Genomic DNA, 18,497 nt, shown 5'->3' with positions numbered 1-18,497 from the left:
TGATACCAGGTGGAGCAGAGACAAGCTCTCCCAGCTGAGTCCTGCTCAGATTCCTTACCCACAGGACCATGACTAGGCCAGTGGTTGTAGCTTCAAGCTATTGTTTCAGGGCCATTGCTAGACAGCAGCAGACAGCATTTTCTAGACAGGGAACACTGACGCACAGAGAAGTTAACAACTTGCCTAAGGTCACACAGCTAGAAACTGGCAGCCATGGGTAGTCCAGCTCCAGAGCCCATATCCTGACCAACTTTGCTATACTGCCTCTCTGTCAGTCAGTCATGGAGGTTCCATCCCTTCATGTGACCCAGTGAGCAAAGAGGCCACCAATGCTGGCAGGGGCTGGAAGCCACAGGCTGTGTAGAGATGTGAACACAAGGTCCTCGAGGTCCAGACTTTCACAGCTGTGATTTTTCCCTCATCTGATAGTCCAGACCCAGTGCACACTCCTCAACGGACCCTCAGGGTCAGAGCAGATCGTTCCAGTGCCAAGGTCAGAACTTGCTCTTGGATTTATGGAGCCTAGTCTGGAAGTCACAGGGCTGAAAGAATGCAGCTTCTTGGCTCCAAGAGACAATCAACATAGAGAAACTTGTTTAAAAAACATAATAAAAGACTTCTTAGGTTCCTTTGGCCATCACATAGCTCTTGCAACACCCCCTGGATGAGTTATGTGCAAATGAATCAGAAACATGCACTCCAAGTAATCAGCGCAAGATGTACCGGGCAGTTGCTTTTCCAGTTTTGCCCCAACCTGACATCTGAGAGTCTTGCCGGGATTCTCTGCCAAATTGTACTGGGTCATGCCAAATCCTGAGACAAACAGCCCCTTCCTTTTGTCTTAGGAATAAGGAGGTTTGAATTCTACTGGTTTCGACATTCCAAGGAAGTGGCCCAGCTGGTGGTGGGCCTGCCCTGCTGTGGCCTTAGGTGGTCCAGACACAAGGTCAAGGGGGTGGCCTTTAGTCTCAGAGTGCACCTCTTCCTCTGGTACGGGATGCCTAGAAGGGCCCCACTGGCTTTCTTCCCTGCCACCATTGTGATCCCAGCCTCAGAAGCATCCCTTGCATATTTAGAAATAATTATGGAACTTTTAGTAATTTCCCCCCAAAGTAAAAGAAGGCAGAGGAGAAGAGAATTACAGCATGTCTTATATCACTGCTGTTTGCTGGAGGGATGGTGACTGGGGCCCACGTGCAACCCTGTGAGGACAGGCGTGGAAGGAGCACACGGCTGGGTGGTGACGCGACCAAGCTTGAGCTTTGAAGGCAGAAACCTTTCTCCTCCGCAGCCCGTCCTCCTGGACCTGCAGATGGAACAACTGAGCCGCAACCATTGGTCTGCAAGGCTTTTGAGGGTCTTGGAGGGGGGCTGTTGCCAAGAGCCAGGCAAGCCTGCAATTATGGTAATGAAATCAGTCTCGGGTAGGAGATAAGGGGGAACAGGCTGGACGGTTTTGGTCTTCCATTTGTATTCAGACTGGAGTCAAAGGGATTGCCTAAACAAAACGTGCCCTGCAATTTCTCTAAGCTGGGAATAAAAACAATTTCATGTTTTAAGCTATTACCGTCAATATGATTTTTTTTCCCTCTCTCCAAACTGCTGCTCTGATCCAAACAAAATAGATGTGTTGCCCGGCCAGGCAAAGAGTAGCAAAATACAAATTTATTCCAAAAACTCTATCGATGACTAAATCTCATCAGCTTAGAGGTTTCTTTCCCCCCTTTAATTTCTAGCCATGCTCCAACTGAATTAAAAACAAAAACAAAACAAGAAACACACAAAACAAAAACCACACAAACCTTAGGATCCACCCTTCCCTGCAGTTAATAATATGGAAACCTCACAATGATAATCAGAAGGAGAAATCTAATCTTGAACCTGAAATTTCATAGGCATCCAATTAAAAAGACTTAACGAGCATGCTCATGAGTCTTGAGTGGTGGGGCTTAGTTTTATGTTTCCTGTTGCTCTTATTTTATTTACATGTTCTTTAGCATCAAAGAATCTGTTCATAAAAATGTCTTCAACAATAACTGGTGTGATGAGCTGAAGGTGTGGGAGGGAGCACAGCAGATTTCTAAGCTGACAGATCTAGATCTTACCATCTTGCCTTAATACACATAATTGAAGCATCTTAGTGCATTTGTTTCTTCTGGATTTTTCCACACCATGAGTCGAGACAGTAAAAGAAAGACAACTTGGAGTTCCTGTCATGGCGCAGTGGAAACGAATCCGACTAGAAACCATGAGGTTGAGGGTTCAATCCCTAGCCTCGCTCATTGGGTTAAGGATCTGGCTTAGCCATGAATTGTGGTGTAGGTCACAGACTCGGCTCAGATCCTGCGTTGCTGTGGCTCTGGCGTAGGTTGGCGGCTACAGTGCCGATTAGACCCTTAGCCTGGGAATCTCCATATGCCTCGGGTGTGGCCCTCAAAAAGACATAAGGCAAAAAAAAAAAAAGAAAGGCACTTTTCCAAAAAACCCAAGTCCAACTTCTGGCAGAACCTCATCAGTTCCCAAGAAAGAGAATCTAGAATAGGTGCCAATTTGGAGAATACCACCCAAAATTGGGAAAGGAGGATAAGATCCTTTGCAATTATTACCAGCTTCCTGCTTCCTCTTGATAATTTAAACATTTATTGGAAACAGGCTGTTTACTCTTGCTCTGAAAAACATTTTCCACTGGGAAACTAACATGATTCTTAGTCTAATTGATGATAAACTAAAGACACTGACAATAAAGAAGGCTGCACCTTCTGAACACTGGAGAATCTTCTCTTTGGTCCTCTAAGCCTTGAGAGCTGTGGCGTCTAGGCAGATTTGTGTTCGTATTTATTTCCCAGAGAGGACAATGAGCTCTGGGAGGTGAACTGATTCTTCAAAAGCACAGAGCATCCAGGGACAGAAAGATAGTCTTGCGTGGAGGGTTTGGCCTTGGATTACGTACCACTCCTTCCTTGACAATTGCTGAGAAAGCGCACAAAGGACTAGGAAGACACATAATCCCTCCCTCTCAGACCCACCGATGCTTGAAAAATAGCTCTGGCAGCTCCAGGTAACTGTGGTTAGTGCTTTGAAACTTGCTGCCTGCTTGTTCAGATCTCATTGCTTATTCTATACAAGTTAAACCCAAATTTCAGGTATGGACACTAGCCTGGAGAATTCATGTTCCTGGGGTGAAAAGCAAGGAAGGTGAAGAGCTGGAATCCAAACCAGGACTTCTGATTCTTTTTTTTTTTTTTTTTTTTTTTTTTTTTTGCCTTTAAGTGCTGCACTTGTGGACTGTAGAGGTTTCCAGGCTAGGGGTCAAATAGGAGCTACAGCTGCTGGCCTACACCACAGCCACATCAACATGGGATCCGAGCCGCATCTGCAACCTACACCACAGCTCACGTCAACACCAGATCCTTAACCCACTGAGCGAGGCCAGGGATCGAACCTCAATCTCGGTTCCTAGTTGGATTCGTTTCCACTGCACAACAGCGGGAACTCCCAGGACTTCTGATTCTTAACGATTTTATATGTGTTTCCTATGTCATCTTCATCCAGACTGTCGTCACCAACCAGCAGCCACTGGTCTGGGGAAGCTTACCCTCTATCTGTCCCCATGCTAAGTGCTTCACTCGGATGATCTTGTTTAATCCTCACAACAACGCTACTGCTACGGAGGCTTGTAGGGCAAAAGGACTCACAGGTTGTGCGATCATTCCCATTTTACAGAAGGGGAAATTGAAGCATAGAGGGGTCCAGGGACCTGCATGAAGTGGTGGTGCCAGACCCCAAGCCCAGGTCAGTGGGCTCCAGCTCATGATGGGGACAGCAGAGCTCCCACAAGAATCTGCCACTATGAGCCCGTCCCCAGGAGTTTGTGGGTCCATGTCTTGAGCACAGGAATGTGTTGATTCTTACCTGCCCACAGACTTGCCGTTCCAAAAGTATTTAAGGAAAAAAGATGGAGGAGAAATCAGAAAGAGAAGCATGTATATTCACCTGTAGCCTGGCCAACTCATGTGATTGTATCAAGAGGCCTGTGGCCATGTAAATAAGCCTGTGCAAGGGGAAAAAAAGGCCTTGAGAAGACTATTTTTAAGTCTCCCTCAGTGGAAGAAAAGAAATAAATATATTGGTTGAAATGAATACAAATCTCAGATGGATCCAGAAAAGAGAACTATTTGGTAGTGAATAGCTACCGTGGTAATGAATCGATGCAGTGAGCCTAATAATGAGTTTATTTTAGAGATTTTTGTCTTTGCTATCTGACCATCAGCTGCAGACTCAAAAAAAGCCCAGCCAAGGATACTCAAAGTTCAAATTTAACTTGTCCTGGGGGATTTACTTTCTTTCCGGAGAGATTGATTGATTTATTTATGTGTTTCCAAAACCCAACTTCTCAGTTTTGTTTTAAATTTAATATGGAGATTGGGTTTGGGAGTTGGAGGCGATTTCTTTCTATTTTGTGCATAGCTGTTGTGTTCCCACACCCCCCCAACCCCCATACCTCACTTCCACAGCCTGAAGCCAGCCTTAAAATGGAGGGAGGGCCTGATCCACTTGGGACAGAGGCCACCTGGCTTAAAGGGTTTAGAAAAAAAAATCAACTCTACAAAGGTGGGCTTTTGTAAGGATTTCCCTTCCTAAAAGTCAAGAGGCCCAAGCACTCAGCATTGGCACTCCGGCAAGGCGTGGGCTATTTGGTGGGGGTGACAGCAGAGCCCAGACCCGAAGTGTGGGATGTGCTTCCAGAAGTGTGGGGTGGGGATGTGTAGGTGCAGAGAGAAGAGTATCAAGTTCCTGTCCAGCTCCTCCGCTCAGGTGAGGGATAACCAGGTTGGAGCTGGGGGCAGGTTGCCAGGGCTTGAGGAGGGGAGAGGAAGCCAGGGGCTCTGGCAGCAGAAGTGGACCCACTGATGCATCTTCACCTGTTGTGACTCCAGTCCCCAGGTAGAGAAAATGCTTTGATGGCCCATGGTGACCGGGGCGGGGGGCCTGTCTGCTTGGCTGAATTGGGCCTGTGTCAAACCAGTGGATTTTAACTAAAGAGCAGCACTCTAAGGAAGGGGTGAGGGCTGCCAAAATGGAAACCGTCACTCCCCTTTAGAAACACCTCATCTTTTAAAGGACCACTGGGGAACTAGTTTACTCCAGTGCAAGGGGGCATGAGGCTACGGTGGCCAGATCTGTGTGTATGTGTGTGTGTGTGTGTGTGTGTCTCACATACACACTCATACACAGACCTGGGGCTGGGGCTCCCAGGGGAAGCAGCTGGGTCAGTCTTTGAACTTCTTTCTGAGGGACTGACATTCACCTTTTAGGGTCTTCCAGAAGAGAAGGCTAGAAACGCAGCTCAGCATCCCTCTCTCTAAGGCCAGTAGGCCATTGGATCAGTAAAACACAAGTTTCCCTACTCCTCTGACTGCCTGCAGGAGGTTGACAGACACAGGGCTTGTGCAAAGTAGAAAAAGAATGACCCAACCAGCCAGAGGGCAACAGGACAGCACCAGCCAGGTCTTTCAGTGTCTCTGACTTTGATGGAGTCCATTTTGCCAGGAACTGCTTATATTTGGAGTTAGGGGGAAAGCTATACTCTTGGGAGTTATAGTGATTGCTTCTGCCCAAAGGGTAAGTCAAGAGAAATATAGGGACCTCACAAGGAGTGGCCTGGTCCCCTTCCAACCTGGGCTCCAAGGCATCCCTTTAGGAAGCAGCACCTGGAGGCCAGCTTCCTGCTGTGCTGGGGCAGAGTGAAAACAGAGCAAAGATAAAGCTGGTGATTGCTCTGCACCTGTTAGAAGTCTATATAAAAAGGTGGCTGTGGGCTCAGAGGGGACAGGGCCATTTCCACTGGTACCTTCTCCACAGCCGTCCTTTGTGATGACACACAGGGAAGCTGCAATTGATCAAAGTCCAGGGGGCTTTGTCAGAGAGTCTCAAGTATGGTCTTTTTGTAACTCAGCCTCCACTCAGTCTCTGTTCCCTTGTCTCACTTTACCGTTCTCTCCATACCCATAAAAGCCAATAGCCCTCTTGCCCCTCAGGAAGCCCAGCGGAATGGTTCCCAAGCATTCTTCACCTCGCATCTGGCTCAACAGCACAGTTTATTTTGATGAGAAATGGATGGCAAGCTGGGGGCTTTCCTGAGTTCAGGCACAAATCCATCACATGAGCTGGGGAGGGCTCAGCGCTCCATGGTTGCCCCGTTCTTTTTATGGAAAAGTTATGTGGGTTTCCCAGCTCTGATCCCAACTCAGCTGCCTTTGCACCACAGTTCCCCCGGTTCCCCCCTGACATTGAGGTTCATGTTTTAAAAAAACCCAAGTGGGAGTATCCGTGTGGCTTGATGGGTTGTGAACCTGACTAGTATCCACAAGGTTGTGGGTTTGAGTCCTGGTTTCTATTAGTGGGTTAAGGATCTGGTGTTGCCATGAGCTGTGGTGTAGGTCACAGATATGGCTCAGATCCTGCGTTGCTGTGGCTGTGGCGTAGGCTGGCAGCTGCAGCTCCAATTCAACCCCTAGCCTGGGAACTTCCATATATTGCAGGTGCAGCCTGAAAGAAAAAATTAAAAAATTAAAAAAAAAAGGCCCAAGTTGGGTGTGGGGACTTCTTGACCAACGGATTTATCTGGGAGAGAGAAAGGGGATCCTGAGAAATTCTGTGAGAAATTCGATTCTAGGTGGAGTCTTAGGCACTTAGCAACTTTCCTAGGAGGGGGCTGCAGCCTCCCAGTCCCAAGCATCTGGGCATTTTCTTGTAAGTTTACATTAGTAATTCTTCAATGGATTACATGAATAGCTCATTTCTCAGGCAGCATTAAAATACCATAATGAGTTCCCATCGTGACTCAGGGGAAATGATTCTGACTAGGAACCATGAAGTTGGTTCGATCCCTGGCCTCACTCAGTGGGTTAAGGATCCAGTGTTGCTGTGAGGTGTGGTGTAGGTCACAGACTCGGCTCAGATCCTGTGTTGCTGTGGCTCTGGCATAGGCCGGCAGCTACAGCTCCTATTTGACCCCTAGCCTGGGAACCTCCATATGCCGAGGGTGCGGCTCTAAAAAAAGGACAAAAAGACAAAAATAAATAAAATAAAATAAAATAAAATAAAATAAAATAAAATAAAATAAAGCACCATGATGACATTTCCCACTTATGGGAAGGAAAAAAAAAAAAAAGCAAGCCACAGCAAACCTAAGATTGTTTGGGGCATGGTCTAAGCTCCCTTGGAGTAAGCATGGTATAGTCCTAGAACTGTAAAATCTATCAACAAGGAAAAAATCACTCCCTGCCGGTGAAGGCATGGGGGGGGAGCAATGCTGAGGAAGAGTAAGGAAGAACCTATGACTTTTTTTTGGTCAGTCTGCACCTCCCCTAAGGTGCTCCTTTATTCTTTATCAGAGAACCATGTGGCCAGTTCCTGCATAGAAGGCAGTGGAACCAGAGGCCTGTTTTTTCCAGTTAACCAATTGGAATATAAGACCTATCAGAAATGTTAATGGGTGGGTGCAGTGATTTCAGCACATGGATTTTCAGAGCGACCTCTGAAACATTTTTCACTTCTGTACCTACAACACTGCCCTGCTCAAATCTTCCCAATGATTCCATCTACTCATGGAACACAGTGCTTTTTCTCCTCCCTCTGCCTCCACCGTGCTTCTGGCACGGCCTTAGGCGGTAGCCGAGATCTTCACACCTATGTCATTTCCTGGAGGGAGACGAACTTACATTTCCTAACTTCCTCTAAGCTAACAGGGCATTTTATTCACGATGGGGGCTGGTGGATGTATTCTTTTTTTTTTTTTTTCAATATCTATATATTTTTCATTATTTTTAATTTTAAGTGAGAATTGCAACGATTTTTAATTTTTATTTTTAATTTATTTTTAATTTATTTATTTTGCTTTTTAGGGCCACACCCAAGGCATATGGAGGTTCCCAGGCTAGAGGTAAAATTGGAACTACATCTGCCGGCCTCCACCACAGCCACAGCAATACAGGATCTGAGCCACGTCTGCAACCTACACCATAGGTCACAGCAATGCCCTAACCCACTGAGTGAGGCCGGGGATCAAACCTGCAACCTCATGGTTCCTAGTCGTATTCATTTCCACTGAGCCACGATGGGAACTCCTGGTGGATGTATTCTAACTGAGGTGTATTCTAAGGGATTTTCAGTAGCCCCCAAAACACCAGTGTTAGGAGCAAAACAACTCTGTGCAAGGAAATCTGATCTAAAAGAGTATCATGCAGAGAGTGTTAATCTTGAGTGAGAGAGAGATGACTAACTTAATTAGGGATCAATTGCCCCAAGGTCAGGTTTAGGAACTTTCTGCTATGGTAACTAATGGGAATTTGAGGCACAGAGGCAGAATAAGGATGAGCCATTCTTCCCCCAGTGAAAGGAGTTGAGAACAGAGCTTAAAAGTACAAAAGCAGCGGGGAGTTCCCATTGTGTACCGGAAACAAATCCAAATGAGGATGTGGGTTTGATCCCTGGCCTCACTCAGTGGGTCAGGGATCCAGCATTGCCATGAGCTGTGGTGTAGGCCACAGACGTGGCTAGGATCCCGAGCTGCTGTGGCTATGGCATGGGCCAGTAGCTTTAGCTCTGATTTGACCCCTAGCCTAGGAACTTCCATATGCCACAGGAACAGCCCTAAAAAGAAAAAAATAAAAGTGAAAAAAGGATGCAGGCAGGCATACGAAGATAGGACTGCTTGGGGGCCAGGGCTGCCTGGGGGGAGAGCCTCCCCCAGCCACCATGGCGACCATCTCTGGGAAGAAACAAAAGGAGGTAACAAGCAAAATTCAAAACGAGGAGTTTGTCTCTCAAACATGGAATGGTAGAGTAAGTATTCTTGGGAGCCCGAGAGCCTGGATTTGAGACTCAGCCACTGTGAACTAGCCGTGTGACCTTGGGCAAACCAAATGGTAACTTCTTGGAATCTGTTGCATTATTGATCATAACGGAAGTATGACACATGGTTCATGTCCATCATGAGGGTGTTGGGAGGGTCAAATCGGATTAACCCTCACTTTGCAAACTGTACTACCTCAGTATAGATGAGAGTTCTTACTCTCAATCTCAGCCACCCCTTTCCCTAACCTCCCATTTCCTTCAACTTCACCCCATCCCATCCTAGTGATCCGTCTTCTTCTCTCCCCTAGGAACTTCTGTTCTCACCTCTCCTCCTCTTATCAAACATTTTTTATTTTTACTTATTTTTATTTGCCTTCTGTCTTTTCTAGGGCCGCACCCACGGCATATGGAGTTTCCCAGGCTAGGGGTTGAATCGGAGCTGTAGCTGCTGGCCTACACCAGAGCCGCAGCAACGCAGGATCTGAGCCGAGTCTGCGACCTACACCACAGCTCACGGCAACACCAGATCCTCAACCCACTGAGTGAGGCCAGGGATTGAACCCGCAACCTCATGGTTCCTATTCGGATTCATTAACCACTGAGCCATAATGGGAATTCCTCAAACATTTTTTAATCTGTTATTTACATTTTAGAACACCTGAAGTGTTATCATTTCCTAAAGGAATATCTGGAGTCTGAGGCAAGCTGGAGGGGAATTTAAGAGACCATGGCTTCCTGAGCATCTTTGAAATCACACTATAATTTACCTCCTCACTTACCTGTTAGATTGGCCCTTTCCTATAACTATCATATTTCATCAATTTCAGGGCATATTATTTTGTTTGGACATTTCAACATCTCTAGGGTCAAGATGTATCTTATATTTATTGGTGTGTCATACTCTTTTTTTTTTCTTTTTTTTTTTTATGGCTACACTTGCAGTATATGGAAGTTCCCAGGCTAGGGGGCAAATCAGAACTGCAGCTGCAACACAGGATCTGAGCCACCTCTGCATTCTACATCATAGCTTGCGGCAATGCAGGATCATTAACCCATTGAGCAAGGTCAGGGCATCGAACCTGTATCTTCATGGATACTAGTCGGGTTCATAACCCACTGAGTCACCATGGGAACTCCTGGTGTGTTATACTCTTATTAAAAGTGTTTTCTTCTCTCAGTGGTTCATGAAATAATGATGCATCTCACAATCCAGGGTATTACACAGACGAAATACAACACTGTTCTTCCAGAGATAACATAACAGGATTACATAACAAGACTCATTACGAGGTTAAGGAGAATGTGAGGTAAGGCTGAAGGTGCTTTGGAATCAGATCAGGAAACAAAGACAAGGTCTGTTTCACTTTCTTTCACTTTTCAGTTGCCAAGATTTACCTGGATATTTGGATTCTGCCCATTGATATCAGCTTTGGAAAGATCTGGAAAGTTTGGTAGATCAAGGAGAAAAGATCTGGGGCCATCTCTTTGCAGTGAAGGATGCCCAGCCTCTTGCTGGAATTTCTGTCTAGGGAAGGGTTGGTGTGCAGCCTGGTGGTCCAAATGCTTGCCTGGCGCTTCTTTGGAGAGAGGAGAGCTGGTTTCTGATGTAGAGGCACTTTCCACGTTGAGGTTATTCTAAAACAAAGAATCAAATAAACAGATAAATAGGAGAAACATAATATAGAAACATCACCCTTAACAATTCAGTGAGGGATAATTCCAGGGGCTGGAATTGAACCAGGATGGTATTCCCAACTCATTTTCATTCCCCACGGCTTAGGTTTTCCATCTTCCAAAAGCAAATCATCAGGAAAGTTTTCCTAGCCTACTACTTGGGGCTAATAGGTGATGATGGGATATTTATCAAACATCAAAGCACATCAACGTCAAGTGCTGTTTTGAAGGAGAGTAGATTCTAGTTCTAGTTCTCACTTAGAACTGGAGACAAGTCACGGTTTCTTTATCACAGCTTCAATTGATTGACCGCTCTGGCTTTTGTTATAGCCCCAAAGTCCAGGGTTTGTTGCTTTATGGGCCACGGAGCAAAAGATCTGACCAAACTGGATGAAATACTTGAGCCAAATCACTGATAATATCCATCCATCCATCCACCCATTCACCCATCCATCCATCCATCCATTTTTCCATTCATCCACCCACCTACCTACCTACCCTTTCTTCCTCCCTCCTTCCCACTTCCCTTCATTCAAGTCTTTTATTCATCCACTTATGCATCCATCCAGTCTTCAAGTGTCAGCCCTATGCTAGGCACAGGAGAGCCATGAACAAGACAGACATGAACCTGTTCTCTTGTAGTGTACATCTAGTGGTATGTGTGTGTGTGGGGGGAAATAAACAATATATACATACATGAATAAAATCACATCAGAGAATGGTGATAGCTAAAAAGAAAAAGAAGAAAATGGCAGAGAGAGTGGCCAGGAACAATTAGATAGTGGTTTATCAGGTCACTCAGGATGGCTGCTCTCTTGCTCTCTGCATGCCCCCTGTTCCAGCAGCCCCTGCTTCACCTATGCCCAGCGCCCCTGACTGACCTTCTCTCTTAATTATAGAGCCTAATCAGGAAATGCCTATGTCCTTGACCCTGGCCCCAGCTAATGATTGTTTTAATCTTCGCATCAGAACTATCTCCATTATCATAGTTTATATAAGGAGCAGTGAGGGGTGCACCTCTCTGCGGGCTTCCCTGGCAGCAAATGAGCCAACCTGATGTCCATCCCCCTCTAACTGGTAAGCTCACTCTTCCCTGGTAGTGAAGACTGCCACATGTCCTGCCCGCCACCTGCTGCACTTGGTGGGGTGTTGCTCCGGGACCTTGCTTCAGACATGTAAGCCTCCCCAGCCGTTAAACCACTGAGATCTTTGTCACAGATCTCAGGCTCTTTCTTTAGCCTTGAGGCAGGGCAAGAATAGGGCTTGTAGCCCTACAGATAGGTGGCTGGGAAAGACCCTTCAGAGAAGGTGACATTGAAGGTGAAACTTGACTACCTGTAACTATCTGGGGAAGAACCTTTTAGCAGAGGGAACAGCAAGTACGATAGTCCCGACCACAGGATGGCTTGGCTCATTTGAGGAACAGAGAGAAGGCCAGTGAGTCTGATATGGAGTGAAGGAGGACTTGAGTTGGGGCTGAAGAGATGGGGACAGCCAAAGAAAAAGCGACAAAAAGGCATTCTGAAATGTGATGTCTTGATCCCCAAGAGAAAAGTGCAAGTCTGTTGTTGCTTTTCCAAGCTAGCCAAAAATATCTGTATGTAGTTGTCACTGGGGGGAAGGGGGGATTTTTGCAGTGATTGAAGAGTGTAGAAGTTGCTGGATTTCTCTCCCAAACCAGCTCCTCATCTGCTCTCATTCTCCCTGGACCTCTGGTTGGAGGCTTCCTCCATCAACCCCTGCAGGGGTAGCATTTTCATGTTTACTGGTGGAGGGAGATGCGGAGACAGAATTTCACCAGCATTTGGGTCAGTGGTTAATGTTCTTGTTATTCTTGGGTATGTTTGGAGTTTTGGAGCAAGTGTCCCAGTGCACTGCTTCTACACGCACTCCTGCTGTCCCCCGCCCCCGCCTCCTGCTCCCCACGCCCCCATCCCACCGCGGTATCTTTGACCCAGTCCAAGGGTTACATCTGGTATCAAAACACTCCTGACTCTGAGTCCCCAAGGTCAAGAATGGCTTGAGGATGAAACACATGCAGTGGATAAGGATCTCAGTAGTATGCTAACCTGAGGGGATGGATTTTTCTATCTCTTTAAACAGAAACAGGACCGAAGAATAAACTCTGCTGGTGCAGAGACCACATTTGTGAAGGTTCCCGGAGGCCGAGAAGGGGGCTGAGCTGTAAAGAAGCATGTCTGCCACCTCCTCTTTAAAACGTTGCAGAGGGGAAAGTGGGCCGCTATTCATCGTGTCTTTGCTTGCCTTTCCTCTTGGCTCAGGCGATGTGGCCGGGGGCAGTGTCTTTGTTCACCTCTCCAGTCCCCTCTCTGCCAGGGTTTCTGTCTCCTGGCATCCCCCCCACCGCCCAGGGAGTTGCCCTGGCATTCCCAGGCATTGTTCAATGTAGCAGAGGCCAAACGAATTATGTGGAGACTGGATTATTGACCTAAGATCTATCATAGCTGAGGGGGAGATTACTGAAGGCAGATGTTCCCTGGTTTTTCTCCTTGGATGCTTAGTGAGGATGGCTGACTTCTCATGGAGAATTTCTTGCACAGGTTTGGGGAGTTGAAGTCTCAAAAGGGATTTGCTTGCCAAAGTCTTAAGAGATCCCCCGGGAATCCAGCCTTCACTTCATTTTAATTTTTTTGATTTTTGATTTTATTTTATTTTTTTGTCTTTTTAGGGTGGCATCCACGGCATGTGGAATTTTCCCAAGCTAGGGGTCAAATCAAAGCTGCAGCTGCCGGCCTACAGTCACAGCAAGTGGGATCCCATCTGTGACCTACACCACAGCTCGAAGCAACTCTGCATCCTTAACCCACTGAGCAAGGCCAGGGATCAAACCCGAATCCTCATGGATACCAGTTGGATTCTTAACCCACTAAGCCACAACAGGAACTCCAAGCCCTTACTCACTTCATTGTAGCAACTGGAACATACTGCTTAACTGAGTTAAACTATCTCAGAGTTCCCATTGTGGCTCAGCGGGTTAAGGACCTGCTGTAGTCTCTGTGAGGATGTGGGTTCAATTCCTGGCCTCGTTCAGTGGGTTAAGGATCCAGTGTTGCCATAAGTTGCTGTGTAGATTTGGCTCAGATCCGGTATTGCTGTGGCTATGGCATAGGCTTCAGCTGCAGCTCTGATTAGACCCCTAGCCCTGGAACTTCTTATGCCAAAGGTGAGGCTGTAAAAAAAAAAAAGAAAGGAAGAAAGAAAGAAAGAAAGAAAGAAAGAAAGAAAGAAAGAAAGAAAGAAAGAAAGAAAGAAAGAAAAGAAAAGTTTCATTCTCCTGTGATGAAGTACTTTTCTTCTTCTTCTTTTTTTTTTTTGGCCACACCCATGACCTGTGAAAGTTCCGGGGCCAGGGATTGAGCCCAAACCACAGCAGTGACAATGCCAAGTTCTTAACCATTAGGCCACCAGTGAATTCCCGAATACTCTTTCCACTATGAAAACTTCTATTTTAGAAAAGGAGATAGGAAAGGTATTTTTGCTGCTTATTTGGCATTTTGCTTTGATGGCCGAAAGGACAAGGAAGGGCTGGATCTGACTGGTTTCTTGATCTGACTCTGGCAGTTTTTCCTGGGAGGAGATACATCACCATGCAGTGATTCTGGCTTAGTCATGGACCAAGAAAACCCCTTAAACTCTCTGCAGCCCAGTGATCCTCCATGTAAAACAAAGCAGGCAATAAGAAGAATCCCAGCAGGATGGCCAAGAGAACTCAGGGTAGGTTGTATTTCTCTCTACATTTGAAGAGAGAAAGGTAGAGTTAGCGGAATTGGGCTGGATGATTCAGGCCACAAGTGCCTCTGCCGGGAATAGACTGGGGCAAAAGTATGTTTTGGCTTGAATTGTGCACACAATTGTGGCATTTCTCCATTCCTCTCCAATCCTCCCCTCCCCTCACTTCCTGCCCCTAAACAAGCTCAGTGTTTGTAAAGAATTTGGAAAATGGGAATTCTAAGTGATAAAAATGCTTATCTTGATTTCTGAATATCTGAATTATTCTTGCATTTCTACCAAAACATGCATGCTCCCTCCAAACCTTGGCATGCCCCAAACGGTTCAGAAACTAGAAGCCCTAGGAGAGGGGAAGGGTGTCTTACAATGGCTCATATAAAATGAAGCTCCATTTTATTCAATCAATAACAAGATTTGAGAGTAAGTATAATTTTGGTAATCAAGATTTTAAATCTGGTGTGGGAGACAGTAGACAGGATCTGATACCAAGGCAGAAAAATGCCTTTTCTCCATTTTTTCTCAAAGACACACTCTACGGCTTCCTTGTGGGGACCCCTTTGGAGTTCTTGGTTGATGGAAGAAGCTCCACTTACATCATCACCATCCCTAGCTGATGGAGGTACCAACAAGGCATGTAATGAATCGTCACTGTGACCTTCACAGTGGCAGCCAGGGTACAGGTGCTCAGCTCTGCTGCTACCTTTTATAATAACCTTTCCAAAATTGCCCTCTACCCCCTTCTCTGTACACTCACAGAATCTTCTCAATGTTTCAGCCCCTAGATCTCATATTTCTCAAATATATTTCTCAGTATATAATGTAATATTTCCTCTAATTTATCTTAAAATATTGTTATTAAATTTTAAGGCGTTTGCCCTCACTCAAAGAATCTAAAACTCCTTGGACAAATAAATGACTGATTCCAGAGCTTGGGCAGGTGAGTTTAAGATACTTCACTGTTTCAAAAAGCAAGGATCTAGAGACTCTCATACTGAGTGAAGTAAGTCAGAAAGAGAAAGACAAATACCATGTGATATCACTTATATCTGGAATCTAATATATGGCACAAGTGAACCTTTCCACAGAAAAGAAAATCATGGACTTGGAGAATAGACTTGTGGTTGCCAAGGGGGAGAGGGAGGGAGTGGGGTGGATGAGGAGCTTGGAGTTAATAGATGCAAACTGTTGCCTTTGGAATGGATTAGCAATGAGATCCTGCTTTGTAGCCCTGGGAACTATGTCTAGTCACTTATGATGCAGCATGATAATGTGAGAAAATAGAATGTGTAACTGGGTCACCATGCTGTACAGTAGGAAAAAAAACAATTAAGAAAAAAAAGCAAGGAAGCTTTCAGTGACTAACAGTATCTGCTCAAAAGAACATGGAAGCCAGCTTAAAGGGCCCCACTGCACCAGGCATCAGAACAAAAAGGCTAGAGTTGACTGCCATGCATTGAATCTGTGAAATTCCATGATACACATAAAAGAGAAGAAGCCGGAAAAACTATGGTGCCCACTAGAGGCAGGGATGATAAATCTCTTTACTTTGAATTTTCATATTAAAAAGAAAGAAAGGTTTTCCTGAGGAAATAACGATTGACTCGAGATTGAAAAGACAAGTGAAATTAAGCATGTGAAGCAGGTGAGGAGAACTTAGAAGAGGGGAGGTGGACCAGCATAGACAGCAGTCTTGGCAAAGGATACAGCCTGGCACAGGGGCCAAAGGCTATCTGAGCTGGAATGGAGTGGGTGTTAGGCTCAGGGCCACTCTGCTGCCTTAGGAAGAGATCACTGAGCGAGTAACACACATGCCAGAACCAACACTCAGACATCTTGCCCCACCAGGCTTTGGTCTGAAAGCTTTCCATTCCACTGTACTGTGACTTTTCCATGAGACCATCTCTTCCCTGGTGGCATTCTTCGGGTCATCTGGAGGCTTGCTGAAACTCTGTGTGCTGGGCTCACCTCCCTCCTCCTTGGCCCTCATCAGCTGGCCCTGAACCCCTCAGGGAACTTCCCCCTCAGGGAACTGCCAAGACCAGCTGAGCAGAGAGAACCTCTCATCTAGAGACCAGGTACAATTCCTAAGATGACAAGTCCAGACACTTTGTCATTTGTGTCTTTCTCCCTAGGACATTCACTGGCCCAGGACCAAGGATGCCCAACTACTGTCCTCAGCCACCGCAGGGTGGACCTGCTCATTTTGGCTGTCCTGGTCACCAAGGTGGACTGCATGGCCACATCAAGGTCAGAGTGGTTACAGTGGTCAGAGTTGCTCACTGGGCATTTGGAGAACCAAGCCATGGGACAAATTAGGGTGATCAGCTCCAGGGGGAAAATCATGGAGTGAAAACCAGAGATGGGTCCACTTTTTTTTTTTTTTTTGGCCTTTTTGGAGTCACACCTGTGGCATACAGAAGTTTCCAGGCTATGGGTAGAATCTGAGGTGCAGCTGCTAGCCTACACCATAGCAATGCCAGATTCAAGCTGTGTCTGAGACCTACACTAGCAGCTCATGGCAACGCCAGATTCTTTAGACCACTGAGTGAGGCCAGGGATCAAACCTGCATCCTCATGGATACTAAGCAGGTTCTTAACCTGCTGAGCTGCAACAGGAACTCTTTGATGGGTCTACTTTTGGAAAAAGCATGCTAAGCATCACTGCCTCAATCTGCACACAGCTACCCGTCTTGCCCTGCCAACGTCAACCAAAGACTGGTGTGTGAAAAACAGGGCTGATCTGACTACTTCCAGAACTTCCAGAAGAGGCACAAACTAGTAACAAATTGTGGCTGGCTTGGACAGTTTTAGTACTTTTTTTTTTTTTTAAAGCTGTGATAACTATTCCCAGATTAATACAACCAGGCAGACTTCTTGGAGGCAGATGGGATGGCAAATTTCTGGAGGGCAAAGAACAGGCCATATCTGCAATCTCAAACCCCACACCCTCCAATTCCACGAGCTCAGGGGGCACCCAATAAGTACTAGTTGATGATAATGATGGCCACGGGCCTAGTTAGATTTTGTTTTAATTAGGCTCAGGCTGCAGGCCTCATTACCCCTAATGTGGCTTTTATGTGGGATTCTAAAGGAGAAAAAAAAAAATCCAAGAACCTCCTATTGAAGATATTAAAGAAGATATTATTAGCAATGCTTTTGGTCTCATAGACTTTGAACAACAAACAAAGATTATAATTAACGTCACTGCAGCCTCTCTTCTTAAAACATATTAACAATATAGCTAATTAGCAATATGTCCTCTTTCGGGGCTGGACATCTGCATATTATTATCGCCAATGCTTGTTTCCTTTTTCCAGATTAAAGGCAGCCATACTGCACCCAGGCTTATGGCCACGCTCCTTCCACATGCAAACACTCCATTTTCTTCTCCCCATGATAAACACACTCGGGGCTTTATCTGTGCCGGGCATCGATTTTTGTCTGGAACATTTCCACGGATCCAAAAATAAGTTCAAGGATGCCATTGATGCTATTTCAAAGGGAAGAGCAAATGTTTCGCTGTTTGGGGAGAAAGAAGCATAAAAGGGCCCAATGATTATCTTTACACATGACTGGGGAACAAGTGCTCCTGGGAAGAGAAAACCGGGAGAATGAAGGATGCGAGTTTCTGATGGGGAAAATTGGCTTTCTCAGGGGGGTGCACTTGTTCTTAGGGCTCAGGAAGATGGCAGAGACTGTGATCACAGGAGCAGCTGCAGGGGGTGGTGGAGAAGGAATGGGGATCCATGGGGAGGATCGTGCATGGTTGAACACACAGATGACAAGGTCGGCCACCTTCTGCTCTTTTCTCCCATGTGTGATGGTACTTGATCCCCTTCGGGCAGCAGGAACCGATCCGTGGCTCTATATTAAAGGGAATATGGACATGCAATGCCCCTTTACATGAAAATCCAAATTCCTGGCAGAGAGAAGTGGCCAGAGCTGGGCTCAAGTCTTTGCTGTGGGATCCTGAAAACAACCCTGGGAGTGAATGACATGGGCACATCATGTTGCAAGAATGCGGGAGGGTTTCATCTTGGTCGGGACCAGAGCCTTGTGCTGAAAGTCTGACTAATGGCTGAGGAATCTTCCGTTATGGTGGCAGAAGAATGTATCATAAGGCTGTTTACTCTAGGGCTTGGGAGTGACCTGGCTTATGCTCTCGGGTGATGCTTTGGAAGGAAAGCAGGATGGCCCACCCCTTGCACTTGGGA

The 18,497-nt window shown here is 46.1% G+C and overlaps 2 protein-coding genes across 4 annotated transcripts in view; one reads left to right on the top strand and one right to left on the bottom strand.

Moving 5' to 3' along the window:
* Positions 1-18,497, bottom strand: part of ISM1 (isthmin 1) — an 88,673-nt gene that overhangs the window by 23,217 nt on the left and 46,959 nt on the right. Inside the window, exon 2 of the mRNA XM_001925000.5 lies at positions 10,255-10,494. Within this exon, the coding sequence (XP_001925035.3) occupies positions 10,255-10,494 (240 nt within the window). The remainder of the gene's footprint in view (positions 1-10,254; positions 10,495-18,497) is intronic.
* The window catches only part of TASP1 (taspase 1), a 395,076-nt gene that overhangs the window by 344,638 nt on the left and 31,941 nt on the right, over positions 1-18,497 (top strand). The gene's annotated exons all lie outside the window — the stretch shown is intronic.

Source organism: Sus scrofa, chromosome 17, assembly GCF_000003025.6.
Source record: "Sus scrofa isolate TJ Tabasco breed Duroc chromosome 17, Sscrofa11.1, whole genome shotgun sequence".
NCBI lineage: Eukaryota > Metazoa > Chordata > Mammalia > Artiodactyla > Suidae > Sus > Sus scrofa.
Note: the sequence above shows the minus strand (reverse complement) of the source record. Positions and strands in the feature narration are given on the sequence as shown.